Source organism: Culex quinquefasciatus, chromosome 1 (genome assembly GCF_015732765.1).
Source record: "Culex quinquefasciatus strain JHB chromosome 1, VPISU_Cqui_1.0_pri_paternal, whole genome shotgun sequence".
In the NCBI taxonomy this organism is placed as follows: Eukaryota; Metazoa; Arthropoda; class Insecta; order Diptera; family Culicidae; genus Culex; species Culex quinquefasciatus.
This window is the reverse complement of record NC_051861.1, coordinates 80,759,102-80,783,769: the sequence shown is the minus strand read 5'-3', so window position 1 is coordinate 80,783,769 and position 24,668 is coordinate 80,759,102. Positions and strand designations below refer to the sequence as shown.

The 24,668-nt window shown below is 41.7% G+C and overlaps 1 protein-coding gene across 1 annotated transcript; it reads right to left on the bottom strand.

Moving 5' to 3' along the window:
- Positions 1-1,724: 1,724 nt before the first annotated feature.
- Positions 1,725-24,063, bottom strand: LOC6044160 (brefeldin A-inhibited guanine nucleotide-exchange protein 3). Its single transcript, XM_038258544.1, is given in 9 exon segments — positions 1,725-4,987; positions 5,047-5,482; positions 5,605-7,239; positions 7,312-7,632; positions 7,691-8,147; positions 8,150-8,321; positions 16,741-16,874; positions 16,958-17,394; positions 23,917-24,063. Coding segments are annotated over 8 exon segments (6,228 nt in total). The 5' UTR covers positions 17,043-17,394; positions 23,917-24,063; the 3' UTR covers positions 1,725-1,999.
- Between the last annotated feature and the right edge of the window lie 605 nt (positions 24,064-24,668).

The window sequence follows — 24,668 nt, the reverse complement described above, 5'->3', positions numbered from 1 at the left end:
GTTTCGTGTGTATGCCGTGGCTACGTTTTCACTACAGCACGAATCGTGTTAGTGTATGTAGCACCAGAATCGAGCGATTTAGTTGAAAGATTATGTTTATTTAAACAAAAAATTCATTTTAACAAAATTTATTTTCAACAAATAGTTCACTGCATCTATTTTACCAAACAAAATCTGAAAAATAATGCATGAAAATATTAATAAAATTCCATGTTTTTATTTTCCTCAAAAGATATTTTTTCAAAAATACTACGTTGAACACCAACTTCTAACCAATGTGGATCCTAAGGCCATATGTTAGTTTATTCATACCATCAAATATCAATGAACAATTTTTGTTCACTTTCTCAAAGTGTCCACGTGGTTTATGGATGGTCCCATCCCAATATTGGCTGAAAATTCATATCGAAAAAAGTGATGTTTCTGTTTAACTTTTTTTGCTTTTTTTTCTTTTGGGTCGATCAAACAGTGCACCCGTACACTAAGAATCGGCATTACACAATTTTCAGTTTGGTTTTATACATTTGCATGATACTTTTGAGTTTAACCAGGATAACACACTTCGTGTTACCAAAGTAATATTTATAATACTGATTCTTAGTGTTTGTTATCTGAACTTCCAAGATGGCGGCTTCTCCGCTACCCCCTGGTGACTACATAGAACGAGCTGACACCCTTTTACACGGCGTTCATACACACACTTCTATGCATTTGTTTTGAAAATGTGTATTCGAATACACTAAACCCCCGGTTGCTGGACACTTTGTAGTTTTTACCACGTTGGTTTGACAAAGTCAAACTAAAAAGGGACAAACTGTTACTTCTTGCACGAAATTCACACATACAATCAAAATAAAAGTTTTGTATTAAGTCCGTAGTAACAGTTCAATAGGGCGAATCTGAGATTGTAAACAAGCAGTCTATCCATTTTGCTCAAGTGACAGTTCACGTCAAGTAAGAGGGGGATAGACTGCTTATTTCTAATCGCAGATTCGCCCTATTTAACTATTACTACCGAAGTGTGAGCTCTGTGCTAAAAAATAGTGACCCCGTTCATTTGACAACAGTTGGTGTCAAAACATAGAGATCTCCACGGTTTCTCTCACGCACACCATGATTCTGTGTTAGTATTTGTATTTAAATTAATGATTTGGTCGATTGTGATTGGCTAAATTCCAAGCAGCTGATTTTGTTTATATTATTTTTACACACACATAGGCAAACCGAGTAGATCAATCGCCTGTAAAAAATCAGCTGTTTACCACCTGCTAGTTGTATAACAAAGACATAGCTGATTTTGACAGACGATTTATTCTACTCGATTTGCCTATGTCTGCGTGTAACTTAACTCCAAACTAACACACTCTCGCGCGTGGATATCTCTATACAAAGAAACAACAAAGAGCCATGGTATGCGTGACACAAACCGTGTAGATCTCTATTGTGACTTGCTTGTGAAACACGTTGCGTCATAAAAAAACATGTTTTGGTGTGAAAGCCGACTGAATCTTCACTGTGTTGCGTTGGCATTGGTGAACTACGCGCAGGACGGCATCATGAAAGTTTGCGTGCGCTTTTGTTGATCTTTGTTTTGCAGTAAATTGTCCGTTTGAAAAATCTCTCAACTTGTCGCTCGATAAGTGTTGTAGATAGCGTTTTTTTGTATTGGTAAATTCCTTAGCGTATATCAACAGTTATAATGGGGGGAGGGGCTTGTTTTTTTCTTTTGTTAGGGGATTTGGAACAGGAGGCGTGGCTTCAATAATGTATATATATGTTGGTATATATGATTTTTTGTTCCATGCTTAAATGTATAAATTATGTAAAGCTATATATCATCAAAATATGTATTTTTTCTTGATCTTCCATTCAACTTCAATTCAGGATTTGCATTGTCTGTAAATTTGCGATATATATTTTTGTTAAACGATTTTTCAGTCTAGTCGATTATATCTTGTCATCAATCGAAATGTAAACTTGCATATGTGTTTGTGTCGTTTCATTCCATGCTTATTCCGCCGGCTCCTTGCTCCTGGACCGCGCGGAACGCTTCCCGAATCTTGGGCGTTAGCAAAAGTTTAAGGATCTCCGCCTGCTCCTCCGGAAGTAGCTTTAGCAATTCCATCGACGCCACGATCAACTGTTTGAGCGCCGATCGCTTGCTGATCAAATCCTTCTGGATGCTGTTGGTTCGCTGCTGTTCGATCTCCGGCGAGATCGATTGCTGTTGTTGTTGCTGGTGCTGCAGCTGCTGCTGATGTTGCAGATGTTGCTGGGCGCTCGTCGAGATGTTGAACGGGTTGAGGCGTCCACTGCCGCCAACGATCGTGGAGACGGAAACGCTTTCCTCTTCGCTTTTCGTAGGAGACTCCGGATCGTTGATGGCGGACCCCTGATGGTCGTCTGCTTCGTCATCGTCGTCCACGGGCAGCTCGCGAATACCTTCGGGCGTTCCCGCCTGTTCACCGTCCGAGCTGTTGTTGTCCAGCTTGTCGTCGAAGCGTTCGTACTTCTCCAGCTTGTTCTCCACGATGTGCGTTACGATCGAGCCGTCCGGGTTTCCGTTCGTGTCCAGGTTGTCGATGTAGTGCTCGGCGATGAGGTCCCAGAGATCGCGCAGGGCCAGCAGGTAGTGGACGAAGTTTTCGTTCTTCTTCCACTGCTGGCTGGCGGCCGTCATGTGGCTGCACGAGTCTAGAATGTACTTGACGTCATCTTCCGTTAGGCTGTACGCCCGAATGTTGTTGATGTACACGTCTACCAGGGTCATGAAGTTGATGATCCACGAGGAGGTCATCTGCTTGTACAGGTTGGCGGCGCTCTCGATGTTGGAAACCTTCTGGATGAGGAACTTGAGTCCCGGTCGCATGTCAAAGTCCATGGAACAGATCAGAAATTGTTTCAGAGTTCGCAGTAGAACTTCCTTGCTTCGATAGCCCAGCTGGAAGAGAGCTTTGCTTGTGCTGCTAGTTCCGGTACCGCCACCAGCATCCGCTCCGTTGTAGATGCACGAGTTCAGCTCGTGTGGCACGTTCGTCAATCCATTCAGCAGGATGTTTGCGATTAGCTGGAGCAACATCTGACTAGCAAGCATTCCCACGACCAGATTTCTGTACGGAATCCGTATGATGTAGCTGTCTAGGTTGAGTCCGTTGCTTTGTAACGATGCGCTGATCCCTCCACCATTCGCCGAGCACGACTGAGTCATGTTCGTGTTACAGTTCAACGGGTACAGCAGAAACGAGTACGATCGATCGTCATTCGCAGTACCAGCCCCGTTCACTCCGTTCAATCCACCTCCAACGTTATTGTTCATCTTGCTATTGATCATATCTCGCTGATTGTCCATCAAGAACACCTGCTGCGCCAACGAGTGCACCCTCTGAAGTTCATCCAGCGTGCTGTCCCGTCGTGCCGCCACCTTCACGTTCGCACAGTCTCCGTAGAAGCTGTTTGAGTTCTCGTTGAACGCAAAGATCAGCTGTCTCAAAGGTGCCATCGTCACCGTACTGGCGCGATGAATCGCCGACGTGATCACCATCCACTGGTCCTCGTTGAAGATGTGCCCCGTTGAGAAGATGATGTGCTTCATGCAGCTCACCCCAACCCGTGCGATCGTCTCCTGGGACTGTGCCGAACACTCGATCAGCACCAGCAGGAGCTGTTTGAGTGCCAAGATCGCCGCCGTCGGGATCTTCGTCGCGCTCGGAACTTCTTCCTCCTTCTTGCTGTAGTAGCTCGAGAACTGTGCCGGCTGCGGTTGCTCATCTACCGACCCCATCTTCCTCAGCTTGCTGTACTTGAGGTTATCCACTGGCCTCACAATCGACGTAAACTTGCTCTTCTTGATCGCCTGCTGCTGCTTCTGACTCTCGTACGACTGCTCGCTTCCGATCACGACCCGTTCCTCCAGCGTAGTCTGCGACTTTTCGATAAACTCCACCACCAAATCCGTCGTCATGCAGCAGCAGTGCTTGAAGTTCTTCTCGATCAAGGCCCAGTTCTTCTGGGCTTTGTTTACGTACCGCAGCCAATCCTGGATCATCGGAATCAGCAGATGGTTGATGCAGTAGAACCCAAACTCAATACCCGGATTCGCGAGCAGTGACTTGAACAGCTTGAAGATCGACTGCAGGATTGGTGATTGATGCGCGATCGGACACACAATCAACGAGTTGGTCAGTCCGTCCAGCAGCAGGAACCACACCTTCAATACTCCACTTGGCTTGTCCAGCTCGTCAATCTTCGTGATCGTCTCCTTGTCGATGTGCAGCGATCGATAGCTGATCATGTACTGCTCGTTGCTGCTTTGCAGGTAGTCCTGCCCAAAGTACGTAAAGTTCTCCATCGAGTTGGGGATGTTCGCGTCGATGATGTGCGTGTACGTGATTCCCTTAATCTTGTACGTCGAGTGCAGGTTCGGACACTGCGGCATGTTGAACATGAAGCTCAGGATCGACGAGCAACGCTCGAGAAACTTCAGCGCATCATATAAAAAATCACTCGATCGTATGTTATTGTCCTCGTTAGCCCCTTCGGAACCTCCACCACCCCCGGTCGCCCCAGCTACACTCCCCCCACTTCCGGATATCTCCAAATAAGACAACAAGCACAGAATACAGTCCAACCCAGCGTTCGCAAACACCAGCGTATTGTCCGTCTCCAGGAACACGTGGAAGATGTCGATGATGTTGGACAGATGAACGGGACGGTTTCGGGCGGTTCGCAGCGTTCCAAACAGTGGCCGCCAGCCGGAGCGGATCTCCGTGCGGTGTGCTTCGACGATCTCGTACAAGCAGCCGACGATCTGGTCCTGCACGTCAACGTCGCACGAGTCCATGCTGAGCAGGTTCTCGAAGGGTTTGAGCAACGCCTCGTTGAAGTGGAAGTGCGGAAGTTCGGATTGTTCCACCAGCAGGGCCGTGATGATGTCGTGGATGTACTCGATGGCGCGCTTCGAGATCGTGCGGTCCTTGTGGCAGGCGGCCTACGGGAATAAACGACAGCGTTAGATTTGCACAAGTCTACCGCGCACTCAATACTTACATCCATCAGATGCGGCCCGGTGATGGCCCAAACCTTCAGTATGTGCAGCAGCGGCCTTGGTCCGCGGAACACCTTGAGCGTCACGTCCCCAACCCGGTGCAGCAGCAGCGACAGCGGCAACGAGTCGTTCTTGACCTTCCACGGTCGGCCCAACCACCAGGACTTTTTGCCCTTCTTGGAGGAGCTGTTGCGGTACAGTTGCTCGCGGGACGCCCGGCAGAGACTCTTCAGGAATTGGAGCAGCGCTGGTAGGCTGAGCCGTTCGGCCGCGTCCGAGAAGAGCGTGTCCGCTTGGTGCGACAACGCGCACAGCATCTTGGCCGTGTCCGCTTGGGATAGGTTAATAGCGTCGTTGCCGGAGTACGCTTTCAGGATGGTCGCGACGTTGGCGTTCGAGTTGGGCAGCGGGGCTTGCAGGAAGCTGTACACGTCCACGCTAGAAGTTTGAGGTTAGGGTTAAAAATTGCATTTGACAGATGCTTACCTTTTTGATATTTTACCTTGACTGATTCAATACAAAAGGTAAGCAACTGTCAAACTGAAAGGGGGAAATCTTACCAAGTTTCATCCTCGTCGATCGGGTACGCCGACAGGTTCAGCTTGTCCCCTGGTCCGTTTGTCTTCGCTGGAGAGTCCGCCTCCTTTCCACTTCCGTTTGATGCCACGTTCGACGAGGCGTTGTTCATGGCGGCGTTCTGCGAGCTAAATAGGTCGTGTTCCAGCTGGGTGACATGCCGACAGACGGAGAACACCGGCAGCCAGCAGTCTGCGGAATGTGAGCCCAGCTCGAGTCCGCCGGACAGCACCACGTCCATGGACAGGGCCTGGCTGGCAGGGATCTTTGGTCCGGAGTTTTGACACACGTTGGTCGCGATTAGGTTTAAGATTTTGCCAGCTAGATGTTGCAGGTTCAGGGAGTTGCTCAGTGTGGCTGCGGCATGGAGTCCTTCTAAGCTTAGAGCGTACAGGGCTTCGCCAGAGCAACGGGCCTTCTTCTTGACTCGCAGGGTTTTCTTGGACAGTTTTACCAGACGGGCTGTGCGGGAATCGTCCACTTCACCCAGTCCCGCGGTCAGGACGGTGACCATTGAGTCCCAGCAGCAGGTTAGTAATCTGCGGGCAAGCTTCTTTGCCGCGAGTTGCTTAATGGTTGGTTCGCTTTGAATTCTTACTACCGACTGGAGTCGCTGCCAGTCGGACAGCATCTGCGTGGGACCGACTCCACCAGCGTCGTACAGCATGTCTACGAGGGCGCAGTGTGATCCGTCGGTGTTCTCCACGGATTTCAGCAAGCTTAGTGGATTGTTCGCTAGGATGCACTGGTAGAGTTCGCGGAGCCAAGCCGAGCTAAGGTAGACTAGAACTCCGGCGTTCTGCACGGAAGTAACAAACTGCTGCTCGGATAACGGAATCAACACCGGTTCATGGTTCTCGTCATAATGACCGGCCTTCATAAGCTGCAGTGCCAGTAGAAGCGCCGAGTAGGTCGCTAAATAGATTCCATCCGCGTTCAGCGCTGTCAAGTTGTAGTCATAATCTGAATAGTTCAAGCTGTTTTGCTGGCAGATATTCGACGCAAACTCCTGGATTGCCTCATCAACTTCTACAGAAGCCTTCAGCTTGAGCAAATTCCCCACCAAATCATTCGACAGAACCTTTGCAAACTCCCTCGCGTGGTGCCGATCGCAGTCCACGTCCGACCTCGTGTGCGGCGGCTCCTCCAGATGTGCCCACGGCCAGTTCCCGTCGGCTTTCGAGGAAATATCATCGCTCGACGAGTGCGCCTCATCTTCCGGTCCCTCCGTATCTCCCGATCCCATTGATCCCGCTTCCGGATCGATCTGGTGCTCCCCATCAACCTCCGACTCGGACGAAGTCTCGAACCCGCTCTGTCGCAGTTCCGCCACGGCATCCCTATACGGAGCTGGCAACCTGGCCATCGATTGATATGTTAGCGGACCCGTATAGTCCACCTCCCGCAGCTGATAGTACCGCGCGTTGACGGCATCTGTGACGCGATCACTGATGATCGACTCGTCAAAGTTCCCGGAACACAGCGTTTGGAGGCTCTCGAGCAGGGCGACGATGCACTCCACGCTGGAGGTCATCGAGTTGTCGACGGAGTTGGAGCTGGTGACGCCGCCGGACGAGTTTTGCGCCGAGGTGGCGCATTCTTCCATTGCGTCGATGATCCTGGAAGGTGAATTGAATTACATGAGAGTGTTGCTAGGAGTCTGATGATATCTAATATTCGGCCTAACTTACAATCTAAACAGCGCCATATCATCGCTGCAGCTCTGTCCCTGCGTCTTGTCCGGGTACAAAATCACCGCCAAGTCAATCAACCGCTCCGGACTCTTGAAGATCTCCCTAACGCACCGCAGCGGTTCCGCCCTATTCGCCGGAACGGGCAACAGGAGCATCCGATGGAACAGCGCCTCCAACATAGGCCTCAACGTGCCCTGAGCTCCCGCAATTCGTAACAGCTGAACGCTGGTCAGGTAGATGCACCGCGCCTGGGGACCATCCAGCCCGGGCCGGGTAAAGAATCCGCGGTGCTCACTCTCGATCAGGTGGATGGCATCCCTTGAGGAAAAAGAAACAAAATTAGTGAAGTGAGGTTAGACAGGCCGGTTCCGCTTACTTGTAGGTAAACTTCTTGTCAATGTTGACCCTTCCAGGTGATCCCAGCGTGGCGGCCAACGTGGGGCAAAACTTTTGCCACAGAAACGCCGTAAAGTGCGGATTTGCGTGGACATCCGGCGGAAGCGCAGTTACCAGCGTCAAAATGCACTCCATCAGATACAACGACCCAGCCGTATCGGTCCTCTTCGGACTTCCCGTCGTCGGTTCAATCAACCTGCTGCAAAGCCACTGCATAACCGGAATGACCTCGTTATAAACCGCTGCGGCCATTCCAACATTAATAATCCCAGCCGGACCGGTTCGCAGTATCTCCTCCGCTTCGTCCTTCAAAAACATACAGAACGCCCTCAGGCACTGACTTCCGGCGGCCAGCGAGGCGGCCTTCACCGCCCTGGATCCATTCTCCCAGCATTCGCCACATTTGGACAGCACTTCAATGAGCAGACGACCGTTCAGGTACAAGTTTGTGAGCAGGCCATCGAGAGGAACAAACGCAGCACGTTGACCACGGTGTCTTCGTTGCCGACGGTTGAGATGCCCGAGGTGGTGCGTAGCAACTGGGCCGGAAGCCACACCGAGTCGTCCTCCGGTTCCAGCCCGAAGAAGAAACGCTCGTCGCGGATGATGCGCTGGAATGGATATTCATTAGAATGACAAATTTATTTTTCAAAGAAATATGTTACGTCTTAACCTTCAAATTTATTATTTTGTCACTATTGAATCTTGATTCCAAGAATTCCAAGATAAAATTACTTGAAAACATCCCATCCCGGGATATCTTAGAAATTTCCATTTAAAAATACTTCCCGGAACATGACATTCAATTCAATTCTTGTTAATTGTGGTAAGATAAAAACCGATTACGAAACAATTAACAGCAGTTTATGCAACAAGTTGCAAAAAAAATTCAGCGACAGTTCAACTTTTCAACAACAACAACATGTGACACGTCGTTAGTTAGATAATTGAAAGACCTTTCCAATGCACCTTAAACATCTGACAACCCTATCAAAAGTTTAGAGCTATATTTAAGTATTAATTTATCACTTATCAGAGGCCTAACCTCAGATATGTTGATGAAAATGTTGTCCAGATCCATCGTGCGACTTATCGTTGAATTGGTAATCAAAAGACCTTTCCAACGCGTACAAAATATTGAAGATCTGACAATCCCATCGAAAGTTATAAGCACTTAAGGCTCTGGAAGGCATCCAGAACCATTATTGACAGTCAAAAGTGAAGGACACCATCTACCACCTTAAGTGTTATTTAAACACTTTATTGAGGCCAGTTTTTAGAAATTTTTAAGAAACCGTTGTCCGAATCTGTCATGCGACCTTTCCAACGCGTCCAAAAGTTTGAAGATCTCATGAAAGATTGAAGTATGATGCAATTCTGTTTTCACTTTTTGAATGTGAGGAAGGCACCAACCAACTAAAGGTGGATTTTAAGCTTGCCGGCCTTATTTGGACAATATTTTTGACAATTCAGGTAAGCAAACACATTTAGCCTGTCCCATCTTAAGGTCATGTCGAAGAATTCTAAGTGCTCACTTCTTAATTGATAGATAATGATATTAGGAACAATGTTTTTCAGACAAGAACAAATAAATACTTTCTCGCATCCTCTTTTTAGTGTACTGAAAAAATCACTTTTTGAACAAATTTTCTGAAATCGCTCGGAATGCTCGGAATCAATACACAAACCAGACATGCATCGGCACTAAGAGCACTTTTTAACGGCACTCAGCTTGTTCTAGATGGCATCATCTACGTGAAATGCCAAACAAGTTCTTCTAAAAGAGGAGTTAGAGCGGATGCATGTCTGACACAAACTGTTTCATATATGTTTGTACCGTAATCTGGGGTGAATCGGGACTACAGTCTGAATAGAGACAGCAGTTTTAAGAGCACTTAAGGCTTTTAAATTTGGAAATGGATGTACACATTTTGGTGGCCTGAGTCTGTTCTAACCGAAACCAACCAGAAAAATTAAAAAAAAAGTGATCCAACATGGTCAAAACTGCTATCCCAATTCGCCCCATGTATCCCGATTGACCCCAGTTTACGGTATTGTGTTCAAATGATAATTTTTGTCCTAAGATAAAGATGCACTATCAATACTTGACCAACATTTACATTTACGGACTCTCCCAGGCAGATTTATGTCGGCAAAATCGCATTTTCGAAACTTTTAAGAGAAATACTTATTTAATTTAAGGTAGCCCATATTTCCCAGTAAACCAATACATTCAGCTTGTAGAAAATTTCACCATGAAAATTTTTCTCTCTGAGAAAAATCAATTTCGACACTTCAGTGCCGAGATATTTGAGTTTTAGTTAGAAAAACAGTGCTGCTTTTCAAAATTTCTCAGAATTTACAAGCAAGGCCTACTAATTACGCGACGTTCCAAGCATATGTCTCAAATGCCAAGGTGTGCTTTCTTCAAGTAATTTTAGTCACAGAATTCCAATCTCCAATAGCCGGGACTCGCGGTGTAGGGGTAAGCGTGGTTGCCTCTCACCCAGTCGACCTGGGTTCGATCCCAGGAGGGACCCGGTAGCATTTTTCGACACAAGATTTGTCTGACCACGCCTTCCGTCGGATGGAGAAGTAAATGTTGGCCCCGGTCTAACCTCGATAGCTCAGTCCAGGTGTAGGAGTCGTCTCCATGGGACCTGCCTCGGTGGAGTCGCTGGTAGGCAGTTGGACTCACAATCCAAAGGTTGTCAGTTTGAATCCCGGGGTGAATGGAAGCTTAGGTGTAAAAGGAGGTTTGCAATTGCCTCAACAATCAAGCTTACGGACACCTAGTTTCGATTAGGAATCTCGCAATCGAGAACGCCAGGGCAATGCTGTAGAGTGAATAATTTGAATTTGATTTGATTCCAATCCGAAATTCAATTTCATGTAAACACTCATGATTTGGAGTTAAGCCCTTTTGGAATGTTATTTGTGGGTACTAGACTCAATTTAAATTGCTAGCACCTAAAAAATGTTCGGAAATGTATCCTGAAACTTGTTTTAATGCCAATTACTCAAACGATTTTTTACAAATGCATCCCCTTTTTCTTGAAAAAAAAAGGACCTTTACTTTTATGTAAAGAACAAGGGACTTTTATGAAAAATTTGACGCCCGATTTGATGGCATTTTCCAAATTCCGAAAAAAAACTGTATGTTTCATCGTAAAAAGATAGCCAGTTGTTCTAAAACCTCTGTCAATTTTTGTTACTCAAATGTTAAAAATGTTGGGACATGTCATTAGAAGGAAAATTTTGTGTACTTTTCGAGTCTGCAAAAACCCATAATTTTAAATTTCTCATTTGTAACAAAAAAAAAGGTGCAGGTGGTTATGTTCTACATGACCAATATGACAAAGAACTTTGTACAAAACTCTAAAAATCATGCTATTTTGATTTAAATATTTTTATTCTTTGCCTATTTATTTAATCCTGAATAATCAATTCTAATTAAATTTATTCAATCAATGGCACCGGTAGAACCTTCCCTCAGGGCCATAGCCACTCCAGGTGTGGCCAATCCTGTCAAAATGGCCATTTTCATCACCAGTATCAAAAACCATGAATTTTGATACCCATATTGCCCCAAGTCGTATGGTTCGATAAATGTCCCCCCAGTAGAACCTTCCTCAGGGCCATGGCCACTCCGGGTGTGTAATCCTGTCAAAATGGCCATTTTCATCACCAGTATCAAAAACCATGAATTTTGATACCCATATTGCCAAGTCGAATGGTTCAATAAATGTCCCCAGTAGAACCTTCCCTCAGGGCCACTCCGGGTGTTGCCAATCCTGTCAAAATGGCCATTTTCATCACCAGTATCAAAAACCATGAATTTTGTACCCATATTGCCCCAAGTCGTATGGTTCGATAAATGTCCCCGGTAGAACCTTCCTCAGGGCCATAGCCACTCGGGTGTGACCAATCTGTCAAAATGGCCATTTTCATCACCAGTATCAAAACCCATGAATTTTGATACCCATATTGCCCAAGTCGTATGGTTCGATAAATGTCCCCCGGTAGAACCTTCCCTCAGGGCCATGGCCACTCCGGGTGTGACCAATCCTGTCAAAATGGCCATTTTCATCACCAGTATCAAAACCATGAATTTTGATACCCATATTGCCCAAGTCGTATGGTTCGATAAATGTCCCCCAGTAGAACCTTCCTCAGGGCCATGGCCACTCCGGGTGTGGCCAATCCTGTCAAAATGGCCATTTTCATCACCAGTATCAAAAACCATGAATTTTGATACCCATATTGCCCCAAGTCGTATGGTTCGATAAATGTCCCCCAGTAGAACCTTCCCTCAGGGCCATGGCCACTCCGGGTGTGGCCAATCCTGTCAAAATGGCCATTTTCATCACCAGTATCAAAAACCATGAATTTTGATACCCATATTGCCCCAAGTCGTATGGTTCGATAAATGTCCCCCAGTAGAACCTTCCCTCAGGGCCATGGCCACTCCGGGTGTGGCCAATCCTGTCAAAATGGCCATTTTCATCACCAGTATCAAAAACCATGAATTTTGATACCCATATTGCCCAAGTCGAATGGTTCAATAAATGTCCCCGTAGAACCTTCCCTCAGGGCCATGGCCACTCCGGGTGTGACCAATCCTGTCAAAATGGCCATTTTCATCACCAGTATCAAAAACCATGAATTTTGATACCCATATTGCCCCAAGTCGTATGGTTCGATAAATGTCCCCCCGGTAGAACCTTCCCTCAGGGCCATAGCCACTCCGGGTGTGACCAATCCTGTCAAAATGGCCATTTTCATCACCAGTATCAAAACCCATGAATTTTGATACCCATATTGCCCCAAGTCGTATGGTTCGATAAATGTCCCCCCGGTAGAACCTTCCCTCAGGGCCATGGCCACTCCGGGTGTGACCAATCCTGTCAAAATGGCCATTTTCATCACCAGTATCAAAAACCATGAATTTTGATACCCATATTGCCCCAAGTCGTATGGTTCGATAAATGTCCCCCAGTAGAACCTTCCCTCAGGGCCATGGCCACTCCGGGTGTGGCCAATCCTGTCAAAATGGCCATTTTCATCACCAGTATCAAAAACCATGAATTTTGATACCCATATTGCCCAAGTCGAATGGTTCAATAAATGTCCCCCGGTAGAACCTTCCCTCAGGGCCATGGCCACTCCGGGTGTTGCCAATCCTGTCAAAATGGCCATTTTCATCACCAGTATCAAAAACCATGAATTTTGATACCCATATTGCCCCAAGTCGTATGGTTCGATAAATGTCCCCCCGGTAGAACCTTCCCTCAGGGCCATGGCCACTCCGGGTGTGACCAATCCTGTCAAAATGGCCATTTTCATCACCAGTATCAAAAACCATGAATTTTGATACCCATATTGCCCCAAGTCGTATGGTTCGATAAATGTCCCCCCGGTAGAACCTTCCCTCCGGGCCATGGCCACTCCGGGTGTGACCAATCCTGTCAAAATGGCCATTTTCATCACCAGTATCAAAACCCATGAATTTTGATACCCATATTGCCCCAAGTCGTATGGTTCGATAAATGTCCCCCCGGTAGAACCTTCCCTCAGGGCCATGGCCACTCCGGGTGTGACCAATCCTGTCAAAATGGCCATTTTCATCACCAGTATCAAAAACCATGAATTTTGATACCCATATTGCCCCAAGTCGTATGGTTCGATAAATGTCCCCCCGGTAGAACCTTCCCCTCAGGGCCATGGCCACTCCGGGTGTGGCCAACCCTGTCAAAATGGCCATTTTCATCACCAGTATCAAAAACCATGAATTTTGATACCCATATTGCCCCAAGTCGTATGGTTCGATAAATGTCCCCCCGGTAGAACCTTCCCTCAGGGCCATGGCCACTCCGGGTGTGACCAATCCTGTCAAAATGGCCATTTTCATCACCAGTATCAAAAACCATGAATTTTGATACCCATATTGCCCCAAGTCGTATGGTTCGATAAATGTCCCCCAGTAGAACCTTCCCTCAGGGCCATGGCCACTCCGGGTGTTGCCAATCCTGTCAAAATGGCCATTTTCATCACCAGTATCAAAAACCATGAATTTTGATACCCATATTGCCCCAAGTCGTATGGTTCGATAAATGTCCCCCGGTAGAACCTTCCCTCAGGGCCATGGCCACTCCGGGTGTGACCAATCCTGTCAAAATGGCCATTTTCATCACCAGTATCAAAAACCATGAATTTTGATACCCATATTGCCCCAAGTCGTATGGTTCGATAAATGTCCCCCCGGTAGAACCTTCCCTCCGGGCCATGGCCACTCCGGGTGTGACCAATCCTGTCAAAATGGCCATTTTCATCACCAGTATCAAAACCCATGAATTTTGATACCCATATTGCCCCAAGTCGTATGGTTCGATAAATGTCCCCCCGGTAGAACCTTCCCTCAGGGCCATGGCCACTCCGGGTGTGACCAATCCTGTCAAAATGGCCATTTTCATCACCAGTATCAAAAACCATGAATTTTGATACCCATATTGCCCCAAGTCGTATGGTTCGATAAATGTCCCCAGTAGAACCTTCCCTCAGGGCCATGGCCACTCCGGGTGTGGCCAACCCTGTCAAAATGGCCATTTTCATCACCAGTATCAAAAACCATGAATTTTGATACCCATATTGCCCCAAGTCGTATGGTTCGATAAATGTCCCCCCGGTAGAACCTTCCCGCAGGGCCATGGCCACTCCGGGTGTGACCAATCCTGTCAAAATGGCCATTTTCATCACCAGTATCAAAAACCATGAATTTTGATACCCATATTGCCCCAAGTCGTATGGTTCGATAAATGTCCCCCCGGTAGAACCTTCCCTCAGGGCCATGGCCACTCCGGGTGTGGCCAATCCTGTCAAAATGGCCATTTTCATCACCAGTATCAAAAACCATGAATTTTGATACCCATATTGCCCCAAGTCGTATGGTTCGATAAATGTCCCCCGGTAGAACCTTCCCTCAGGGCCATGGCCACTCCGGGTGTGGCCAATCCTGTCAAAATGGCCATTTTCATCACCAGTATCAAAAACCATGAATTTTGATACCCATATTGCCCCAAGTCGAATGGTTCAATAAATGTCCCCCGGTAGAACCTTCCCTCAGGGCCATGGCCACTCCGGGTGTTGCCAATCCTGTCAAAATGGCCATTTTCATCACCAGTATCAAAAACCATGAATTTTGATACCCATATTGCCCCAAGTCGTATGGTTCGATAAATGTCCCCCGGTAGAACCTTCCCTCAGGGCCATGGCCACTCCGGGTGTTGCCAATCCTGTCAAAATGGCCATTTTCATCACCAGTATCAAAAACCATGAATTTTGATACCCATATTGCCCCAAGTCGTATGGTTCGATAAATGTCCCCCCGGTAGAACCTTCCCTCCGGGCCATGGCCACTCCGGGTGTGACCAATCCTGTCAAAATGGCCATTTTCATCACCAGTATCAAAACCCATGAATTTTGATACCCATATTGCCCCAAGTCGTATGGTTCGATAAATGTCCCCCCGGTAGAACCTTCCCTCAGGGCCATGGCCACTCCGGGTGTGACCAATCCTGTCAAAATGGCCATTTTCATCACCAGTATCAAAAACCATGAATTTTGATACCCATATTGCCCCAAGTCGTATGGTTCGATAAATGTCCCCCCGGTAGAACCTTCCCCTCAGGGCCATGGCCACTCCGGGTGTGACCAATCCTGTCAAAATGGCCATTTTCATCACCAGTATCAAAAACCATGAATTTTGATACCCATATTGCCCCAAGTCGTATGGTTCGATAAATGTCCCCCCAGTAGAACCTTCCCCTCAGGGCCATGGCCACTCCGGGTGTGGCCAATATCCTACCAGTTTGGTCCCAACCCCATTGCCTTGAATCATTCTGGTTTCCGAGTGACCATTCTAACAATGTTCTTTAGAACAGAATTCCTCCCAAGGTGGTGCACAACCTGTGTCTTTCAATGTGTGTATGTGTGTGTGAGCAATAAAAATACCACCGTCGATCCGTCTCTGACGGATTTTCGGTCAAAACTAACTGTTCAGAGGCTATCTGTTAGCTTATATAGTCCGCATGAAATGTGGCAACATGGTGCAAATTTTGCCTCGTCTCCTGCTTTCTTGGAACTGTCACGCGAGAATGTTGCACCATTGTTGCCACACTTCATTCGTTGCTGACCCCTTCCGCAGTACCAAGCATGCAACATTTTCGTAACGCGCGACATTGTTCGTTTTTCTGGATTGACACCTCACCAGAATAGAGCCCTTAGGACAAAGTTCTTTGTCAAAATATTTTAAAATTTCGCGTTTTCTGTAACTTTGCAGCATAATTTTTAAATATATTTTAACAGATGAAAAACGGTAAATTGAAGAGGTTTCAAAACTATTTTCGTGTTTTTATCAATGAAAATTACGTTTTATAGGAACTTTTTACACAAAATTTCCAAATCATCACCATTTTAGAGTATTTTTCTGCATGTTCAAAAATAAAATTTTCGTCTCTGATCACGAATTTTTGATATCTCAAGACGGAGAAGCGAACAGTTAAAAAATGTGTGATTTTGGTTGATTATGATCTTTTTATGATGTAATTTTACCTCCATTTAGACTGGGAAAGTGGCACTACACCAGAAAAGTGGAAAAATTACACATTTTAATTGGTAAAATTATATATTTTTTCTGACATAAAAGATGTACCTCTTCTCAGATGTAATATTACCAAGATTTTTTTACTGTGCAATGACAAAATTTATTCAATTTAGTAACATTTTCGTAACCATAGTAACTTTCAGAAATTATCTAAATACATCATATTTGTACTTAAATGTAAAATTGAAGTTTTGGTACCATACACAGAAAAAAATAATGTAAATTTGGAAGCTGTAATTTTAGCAGGTTGAATGTTACCTCTTTTATGATGTAATTTTACCTCAATTTAGACTGAAAAAGTGACATTACACCAGAAAAGTGGTTTTCTGTGTACTAAATGACTTGATATAACGATTTAAAAAACTTACATGCAATCCGTTCAACCCGTAGGTGACAAACTTGGGCCGCTTCGTCTCCAGTGCCATCTGGAGCGCGGTAAAGCAAACCGTTCGCAGCTCGTACGACGGATCCCGGTGGATGCCATGCTGGCGCAAGAGCTTATCTACAACACACGCAAGAGTTAGTCTAACTTTCGGGGCAGGAGGAAAAATATTAAAAAAAAAATGCGGAAATTGTGAGTCATACCGTGGGCGATTTGTGCGGCTTGTTTCAAATTTTGCTGCTTGCTTCCGGTGGCCTCCTTCACGATCGTCAACAGCAGTTCCTCCATGGTGCTTTGATTTTAGGGGGATTAATCCTGCGGTGCAGTACGGACAAATACTGGGGCGTAAATTCCTACTTCTTCTTCTTCTTCTTCTAGTGGCGTCCTGACATGACTCTAACACTGACTGTGTTTTGTGGGGTTCGTGACGAGCTATCTCAGGAATCCGTTTGTTGTGGGGTCAGGAATGTAAGGACGATGACGCCTTCCTACGGGAAGTGGTTTGGGGGGAGGCAGCTTAGCCACCCCTTATGTTGAGTGCAAGTTTTGCGGTTGTCTCGGGTTACAGAGCGACGGCGTTTTGCGATAAATAACAGCCTCTGCTTTTGCTGCTCGGTAATCCTTCTATCTATCGATTTTCCTGGTGTGGTGGGACGGTTTGTTCAATGATGTGAGTAACGGAGTAGAACAGGAAGGGAAATATTTGATTAAATCACCTAAAAAGCCAAGTGACAGAAGGTTTGAGCATTGTTTGCTTTGAAAATACGTTTTTAGAGGTTTTATCTTGGATTCTATTTATCTACATATTTTATTTATTGATATCAAGACTGATACTTCCTTTGTTGGTAGCAATGAGAATTAAACTAGGTATCTTTGATGAAAAATTCTACTTTTTATTTATTTATTATTTATTTTACCCAAAGGCCATCCACCAACCACGTGGACACTTATATATTATAATATTTAAATTTGAGATTGTCTTCGGTACCTATTTACTTTAGAAAACATAACTCAGCTTAATTTAAAGGTGAAACGGGATGTCGGCCATTAAATAAACTTGTATGTGACTTAAATCAATGTTTAAACTCCCAAACACAGAACTTTCCAAGATACGGCGTTTTTCTTAAAACTGGCTTTTTTAAAAAGCTGAGTCAAGAAATACGTCACTTCGTGATTATAAAATGTTGATCAATTTAATTAGATTTCTGTTTTTAAAAACTCGAGTTGTGGAATCAATATGGTGGATATTCAGTATCCCCTAAAAAGAACATAATTCAGCTTAATTTTAACAAATTTTCACTAATTTGATAATCAGAACAATATATAAATTTGGGAGCTTAAGGTTCATGTTGTGAATTTACCGCTTTTATAATTAATTTTATCACGTTTTCTGTTAAAAAAAACAAACCTCACTATAAATTTTCTGTTTAGCAAAATAACAATGGAATAGTTTCGGAATATTTAGGCAAGATATTAATAATAGATTCATAAACATTGTCGTTTAAAACAACTCGCTATCTAAAAAAAAAAACAATTTTGATTAACGCTCACTTCAATGGCAATATGATAAAAATGTCTGCCAAATCAATTTATTTTAGAAACAAAAAAAGAGTTTTGACTTTTGAGAGTTGCTAAAAAAGAGAAATGTCCTACAATTTTGCAGTAATTATTTTGCAATCATGCTTTCCGAAAAAACACTGAAAGAAATAAACACGCCACTTTTATGAGTTTTTTGATTTTTAAGTTTAAAAATCAAATTAAAAGGCAAGCCCACGATTTTTTTGCGTTCAATTTTTTAGTGAAAATAGCCTAAGATGTTACAAAAAGACTCAACTTCACAAGGATTGGACCTAGGACAGTGGTAAATATGGAGACTTTTATGGTAAATTGTTTAGAGAATCGATTCTCGTAATCGGTTTTTGAAAATTTTGGCGTTCAGAGTACTTTTCAAAAAAACAGTTTCAGCAAATGATTTTTCTATTTTTTTAGGTTAGTTGCTCCATCCTGCATTTTTCGTGAGTTTTTTTTTGTAAAATCTTAGGCTATTTTCACAAAAAAATATTGAGCACACCCTTAAATTTGACTTTTTTAACTTAAAAATCAATAAACGGTAAGCCCGTAAAATTTTCTATGACCACTTTTTGATACGATGCAACGGCTCCGAGATTCAGAAATAATCAAATTACGAATTTCAAAAATATCTAAAACACTTACGCCCTTCTCAAATGACATTATCGAGTGAAACTGGCTCCATATACACAAAAATGGCTTACATAAGCGTAGGATAACATGTCTTCAAAGTTTCATTGAAATCGAAGAGGGTCGTGAAAAAAGTACCTTAAAAATTCCTGTTTTGGGCTAAAATGGCACTCCATACAAAAAGTTGGAATTTTGGGGCCTCCCTTGCGTTGCTTTTTCTCTTGGCAAATTTCAAATTTGAAGAACACGTGGTTTATGCACGATCCCCTATCGATATTCGAAAATTGTCCTTTTATATATTTGCCATGTTTTTTGCCTGCTAAATCTAAATCTGCCCTCAGAATTTGGCCAAAACGTTAAAACAAGATGTTGGGACATTTTCTAGGGATTTCTCTGGGTTTAATTAAAGTTTTACAAAAAAAAATATATACAGTTGAATAACTTTCGAATGGTACATTTTTTTTCGGAATGGCACCATTTTTTGGAAAATCAATTTTTCACTTAATTTTGCGATCTGCGCCACTGTGCATTGAACCTGAAGAACATGAGTGCTTCACTAAAAGTTTAGGGCAAATTTAAATTTGTTGCTTTAGTAATAGAAATATCGAACTAATTTTCATGCAATCCTAATTTCATCTAATATAATTTGTAATTTTTGTTTTATTGGTTACGAATGCCTGTTAAACTGTTCACCAGGTAAAAAATGGCAATTTAAAACGGATAAAAAATGAAATATGAATGAAATGTTTCATAAAAAAAACGATCAAAATTAGTTAGAGTGAGACAACTGATATTTGATTTTAATTTAATGTCATGTACCATCACAGAACAATGACTAAACTCATCTTTTTCCTCATATCGATCGCTTCCTGCATCTGGACTCACTGCACACTTAAATAAGTCATAAACGACAGTAATTATCTCATTTTTACTACACCCGTCGAATGTATTATTCGCGGAGATTAATTACAGGGTTGTTACGGAAAAGACGAGAAAAAATCCGCGCCAGATCCGCGCCGACCCCAAAACCCAATCCGCGCGAAATCCGCGCCATATAAAAAAAAACCGCGACAAACATAGAAGAGAGTAACATAATGAATGCAATTTTAAACGAAAAAAGAATAATGGGTAATTCTCTACCAACTCACACGAAATCGGGAAAAGTTGCCCCGACCCCTCTTCGATTTGCGTGAAACTTTGTCCTAAGGGGTAACTTTTGTCCCTGATCACGAATCCGAGGTCCGTTTTTTGATATCTCGTGACGGAGGGGCGGTACGACCCCTTCCATTTTTGAACATGCGAAAAAAGAGGTGTTTTTCAATAATTTGCAGCCTGAAACGGTGATGAGATAGAAATTTGGCATCAAAGGGACTTTTATGTAAAATTAGACGCCCGATTTGATGACGTACTCAGAATTCCGAAAAAACGTATTTTTCATCGAAAAAAACAATAAAAAAGTTTTAAAAATTCTCCCATTTTCCGTTACTCGACTGTAAAAAATATTGGAACATGTCATTTTATGGGAAATTTAATGTACTTTTCGAATCTACATTGTCCCAGAAGGGTCATTTTTCATTTAGAACAAAATTTTTCATTTTAAAATTTCGTGTTTTTCTAACTTTGCAGGGTTATTTTTTAGAGTGTAACAATGTTCTACAAAGTTGTAGAGCAGACAATTACAAAAATTTTGATATATAGACATTAGGGGTTTGCTTATAAACATCACAAGTTATCGCGATTTTACGAAAAAAAGTTTTGAAAAAGTTACTTTTTGCGTTTCTCTTTGTTTCGTCGTCCGTGTCTGTCGCGGGTGACCATGAACGGCCATGATCGATGACGACCAACTTTTTTAAAACTTTTTTTCGTAAAATCGTGATAACTTGTGATGTTTATAAGCAAACCCCTTATGTATATATATCAAAATTTTTGTAATTGTCTGCTCTACAACTTTGTAGAACATTGTTACACTAAAAAATAACCCTGCAAAGTTAGAAAAACACGAAAAAAAAAAAATTTTGTTCTAAATGAAAAATGACCCTTCTGGGACAATGTAGATTCGAAAAGTACATTAAATTTCCCATAAAATGACATGTTCCAAATTTTACAGTCGAGTAACGGAAAATGGGAGAATTTTAAAACTTTTTGTTTTTTCGATGAAAATACGTTTTTTCGGAATTCTGATTACGCCATCAAATCGGGCGTCTAATTTTACATAAAAGTCCCTTTGACACCAAATTTCTATCTCATCACCGTTTCAGGCTGCAAATTATTGAAAAACACCTCTTTTTTCGCATGTGCAAAAATGGAAGGGGTCGTACCGCCCCTCCGTCACGAGATATCAAAAAACGGACCTCGGATTCGTGATCAGGGACAAAAGTTACCCCTTAGGACAAAGTTTCACGCAAATCGAAGAGGGGTCGTTGCAACTGCTGTGTGAGTTGGCGGAGAATTACCCTAATACAGAAGGCATTTGGATCAGTACCGTTGATCAGTTGTGGATTCATATCCCACCTGTACCAAATGGAACCTTTTTTGCCATTTCTGAAACAATATTAGCATTTTTTTGCAACACTTTAAATATCGTTGCTTTAAAAACGAGTTCAGAAAAAAAATTAAATTCGAAGATTAAAAAAAAACTAAAACCATAAAATAAATCACCAAATTATAAAATCTAAGGATTAAGTACTTGATAATTCTCGCCAAAACTTTGCTCTGGAAAATCGAAACACGAAATTTCTATTATTTTCTTCTCTAATTTTTTTTAATCTAAAATATGACTCCGAAAATGATCCGAACTAAGAAAATGGCAAAAAAATAATATAATAATTTGAAAATTTAATGATTTAATAATTAAATAATTAAATCATTCAATAATTTAATAATTTAATAATTTAATAATTTAATAATTTAATAATTTAATAATTTAATAATTTAATAATTTAATAATTTAATAATTTAATAATTTAATAATTTAATAATTTAATAATTTAATAATTTAATAATTTAATAATTTAATAATTTAATAATTTAATAATTTAAAATTTAATAATTTAATAATTTAATAATTTAATAATTTAATAATTTAATAATTTAATAATTTAATAATTTAATAATTTAATAATTTAATAATTTAATAATTTAATAATTTAATAATTTAATAATTTAATAATTTAATAATTTAATAATTTAATAATTTAATAATTTAATAATTTAATAATTTAATAATTTAATAATTTAATAATTTAATAATTTAATAATTTAATAATTTAATAATTTAATAATTTAATAATTTAATAATTTAATAATTTAATAATGTAATAATGTAATAATTTAAAAATTTAATAATTTAATAATTTAATAATTTAATAATTTAATAATTTAATAATTTAATAATTTAATAATTTAATAATTTAATAATTTAATAATTTAATAATTTAATAATTTAATAATTTAATAATTTTATAATTTAATGATTTAATAATTTAAAAATTTAATAATTTAATAATTTAATAATTGAATAATTTAATAATTTAATAATTTATTAATTTAATAATCTAATAATTTAATAATTTATTAATTTAATAATTTAATAATTTAATAATTTAATAATCAAATAATTTAAAAATTTAATAATTTGATAACTTAAGAACCTTCTTAAAATAATAAAATTAACAAAAAAATCAATGGTAATATTTTCGTAATTTTTCAATTCAATAATTCGTTTTTTACGTTTTTTTTTGAGTCTGTAATGTTTTGACCATTTCAAATTATGAATTCTATTTTTTTTTATTATTTGAATATGTAAATTCTGAAATTTCAAATTGTTGAATTCCAGATTTCTTATTTTTTTTTTAATTTTAACTTTACATTTCGCTTTTAGCCGGAGATTTTAGCAGATTTCTAAGTGGATTTCGTCATGTTGTGATAATTGGGAGAAGAATCAATTCTACCTGAATCAGAGTGGCAACAATTTTTTTTTATTTTTTCAATAAATCAAAAATTTAAAAATTAAATTTTTATATTTAAAAAAATTGGAAAATCTACAAAGTTTCATAGCCTAAAATTCTAAAATTCTGTAATTTTTTTTGATTTTAATAAAATTGGTATTTTTTTGAATTGTTAAGCAGGTGTTTTAAAAATAATGAGTTGTAATGTTATGTTAAATTTATATAACAAATCTCAATACATTAAAAAAAATCGCTCCTTGAAGATTATTTCAAAGATTCGTATTAAGAAAAAATAACAATCAATAATTTTTAGAAGAAAATTTTCTTCATTAACAACTTCTTAGAAATTGATGTTTTCGCACTCAACGAAAAAGATTGAATTTATTTTATTCGTAATAATATTTTCCTTTGTAATTTGAAAGAAATTCTATCGTTCTCAATTATTTTGTTTGTCAAAATTGCTATCCGCGCGAAATCCGCGCCTGAGCAAAATTAGCCAGCAAATCCGCGCCAGATCCGCGCGATACGCGCCATCCGCGCCATCCGCGCGATCCGCGCCGTCCGTAACAACCCTGTAATTATTCACCCGTAGACTCACTCATAACCATAACCTTTCCCTGGTAAGAAAAGCAAGCAAACAGCTCTAGCAGGAAAAAAATTGAATCTTTTCTTCTTTCGAGCTCGGCTGCACTGCATTGTGTGTGGGCCGAACCAAATCTTTTGCTACGCCTTTTGTTAGACTTTAGTTTTCCTCTTGTTTGATGGTTTTCCATATGGAAGCACAATTTTCATATTAACTTTTGAAATCTGTATGGAATGTGTGTTCTTTTTCAATCGCAAATCCTCACTAATCCCCATTTTTATGACTGCAGATGTTTGATTGCTTTTTTCCTCTTTGGAAAACACACACAGAAAATGACCTTTTTGCATCCGCCCCAGAAGGTAGGCAATCGGGTCGATTTTCGTGCAATTTTGCCACTTTCCGTACAAAATTTCCTCTCACTCACATTCCTTACCGTAGGGTCCACCTTTAGGGCCCTTCAGAGACCCCAGAACGCACTCTAAACGGCTAAAATTTCACAAAATCTGCCCAGCCGTACTTTCCCAGTGCCACTTTGAATCACTTACTTTGACGCCATTTTTCCACCGTCGTCGGAACAGTGCCATCTGGCGGCGAACCCGGACTGCGCAGGTCCACACAAAATCGATTCTCAGCTTGTCTTCTTCGTCACTTGGCCGCTGGTGGTTGTCTTACCCCAAAACGGGAAAGCACGTGCTCGGAACCGGCGTTTGCGTGTGGAAAAGGGATGGAATCAAAACAAAGCAAGCCGGGTGGAAAATGCGCGCGTGGAAGGGTGGAGACCACGTGGTTTGAAGGGGGTGGACTTTGGGAGGGGGATGAAGGGGGGCTGTTTGTGTTTTGGTTTTTATCCGGACGATGAATCAGCGCGCCAATGGTTGGGGGAGGTGGACCTTAAGGTGGGGGAGGACAGGACAGGTTCGTTACTTTTCCCCAAAGAGGGTGAAGTGCCCTGCTGCGAACGGGACGGGACATGCAAATGTTTGAGTGAAGAGGGTGGAAAATATTATGGTATACGTTTTATGTACCTTAATTGGCATTATGCTTCGGCGTGCAACAGGTGGACGATTCATTTTTTGTCATGGTTTGGAACCGAGATGAAAAGGGTACATAATTGGATTTCTGAATGAATCTGCTCTGCTTCCCAGTGGCTGGTTATAAGCTGTGACTCATTCAGTTTTTCATTTG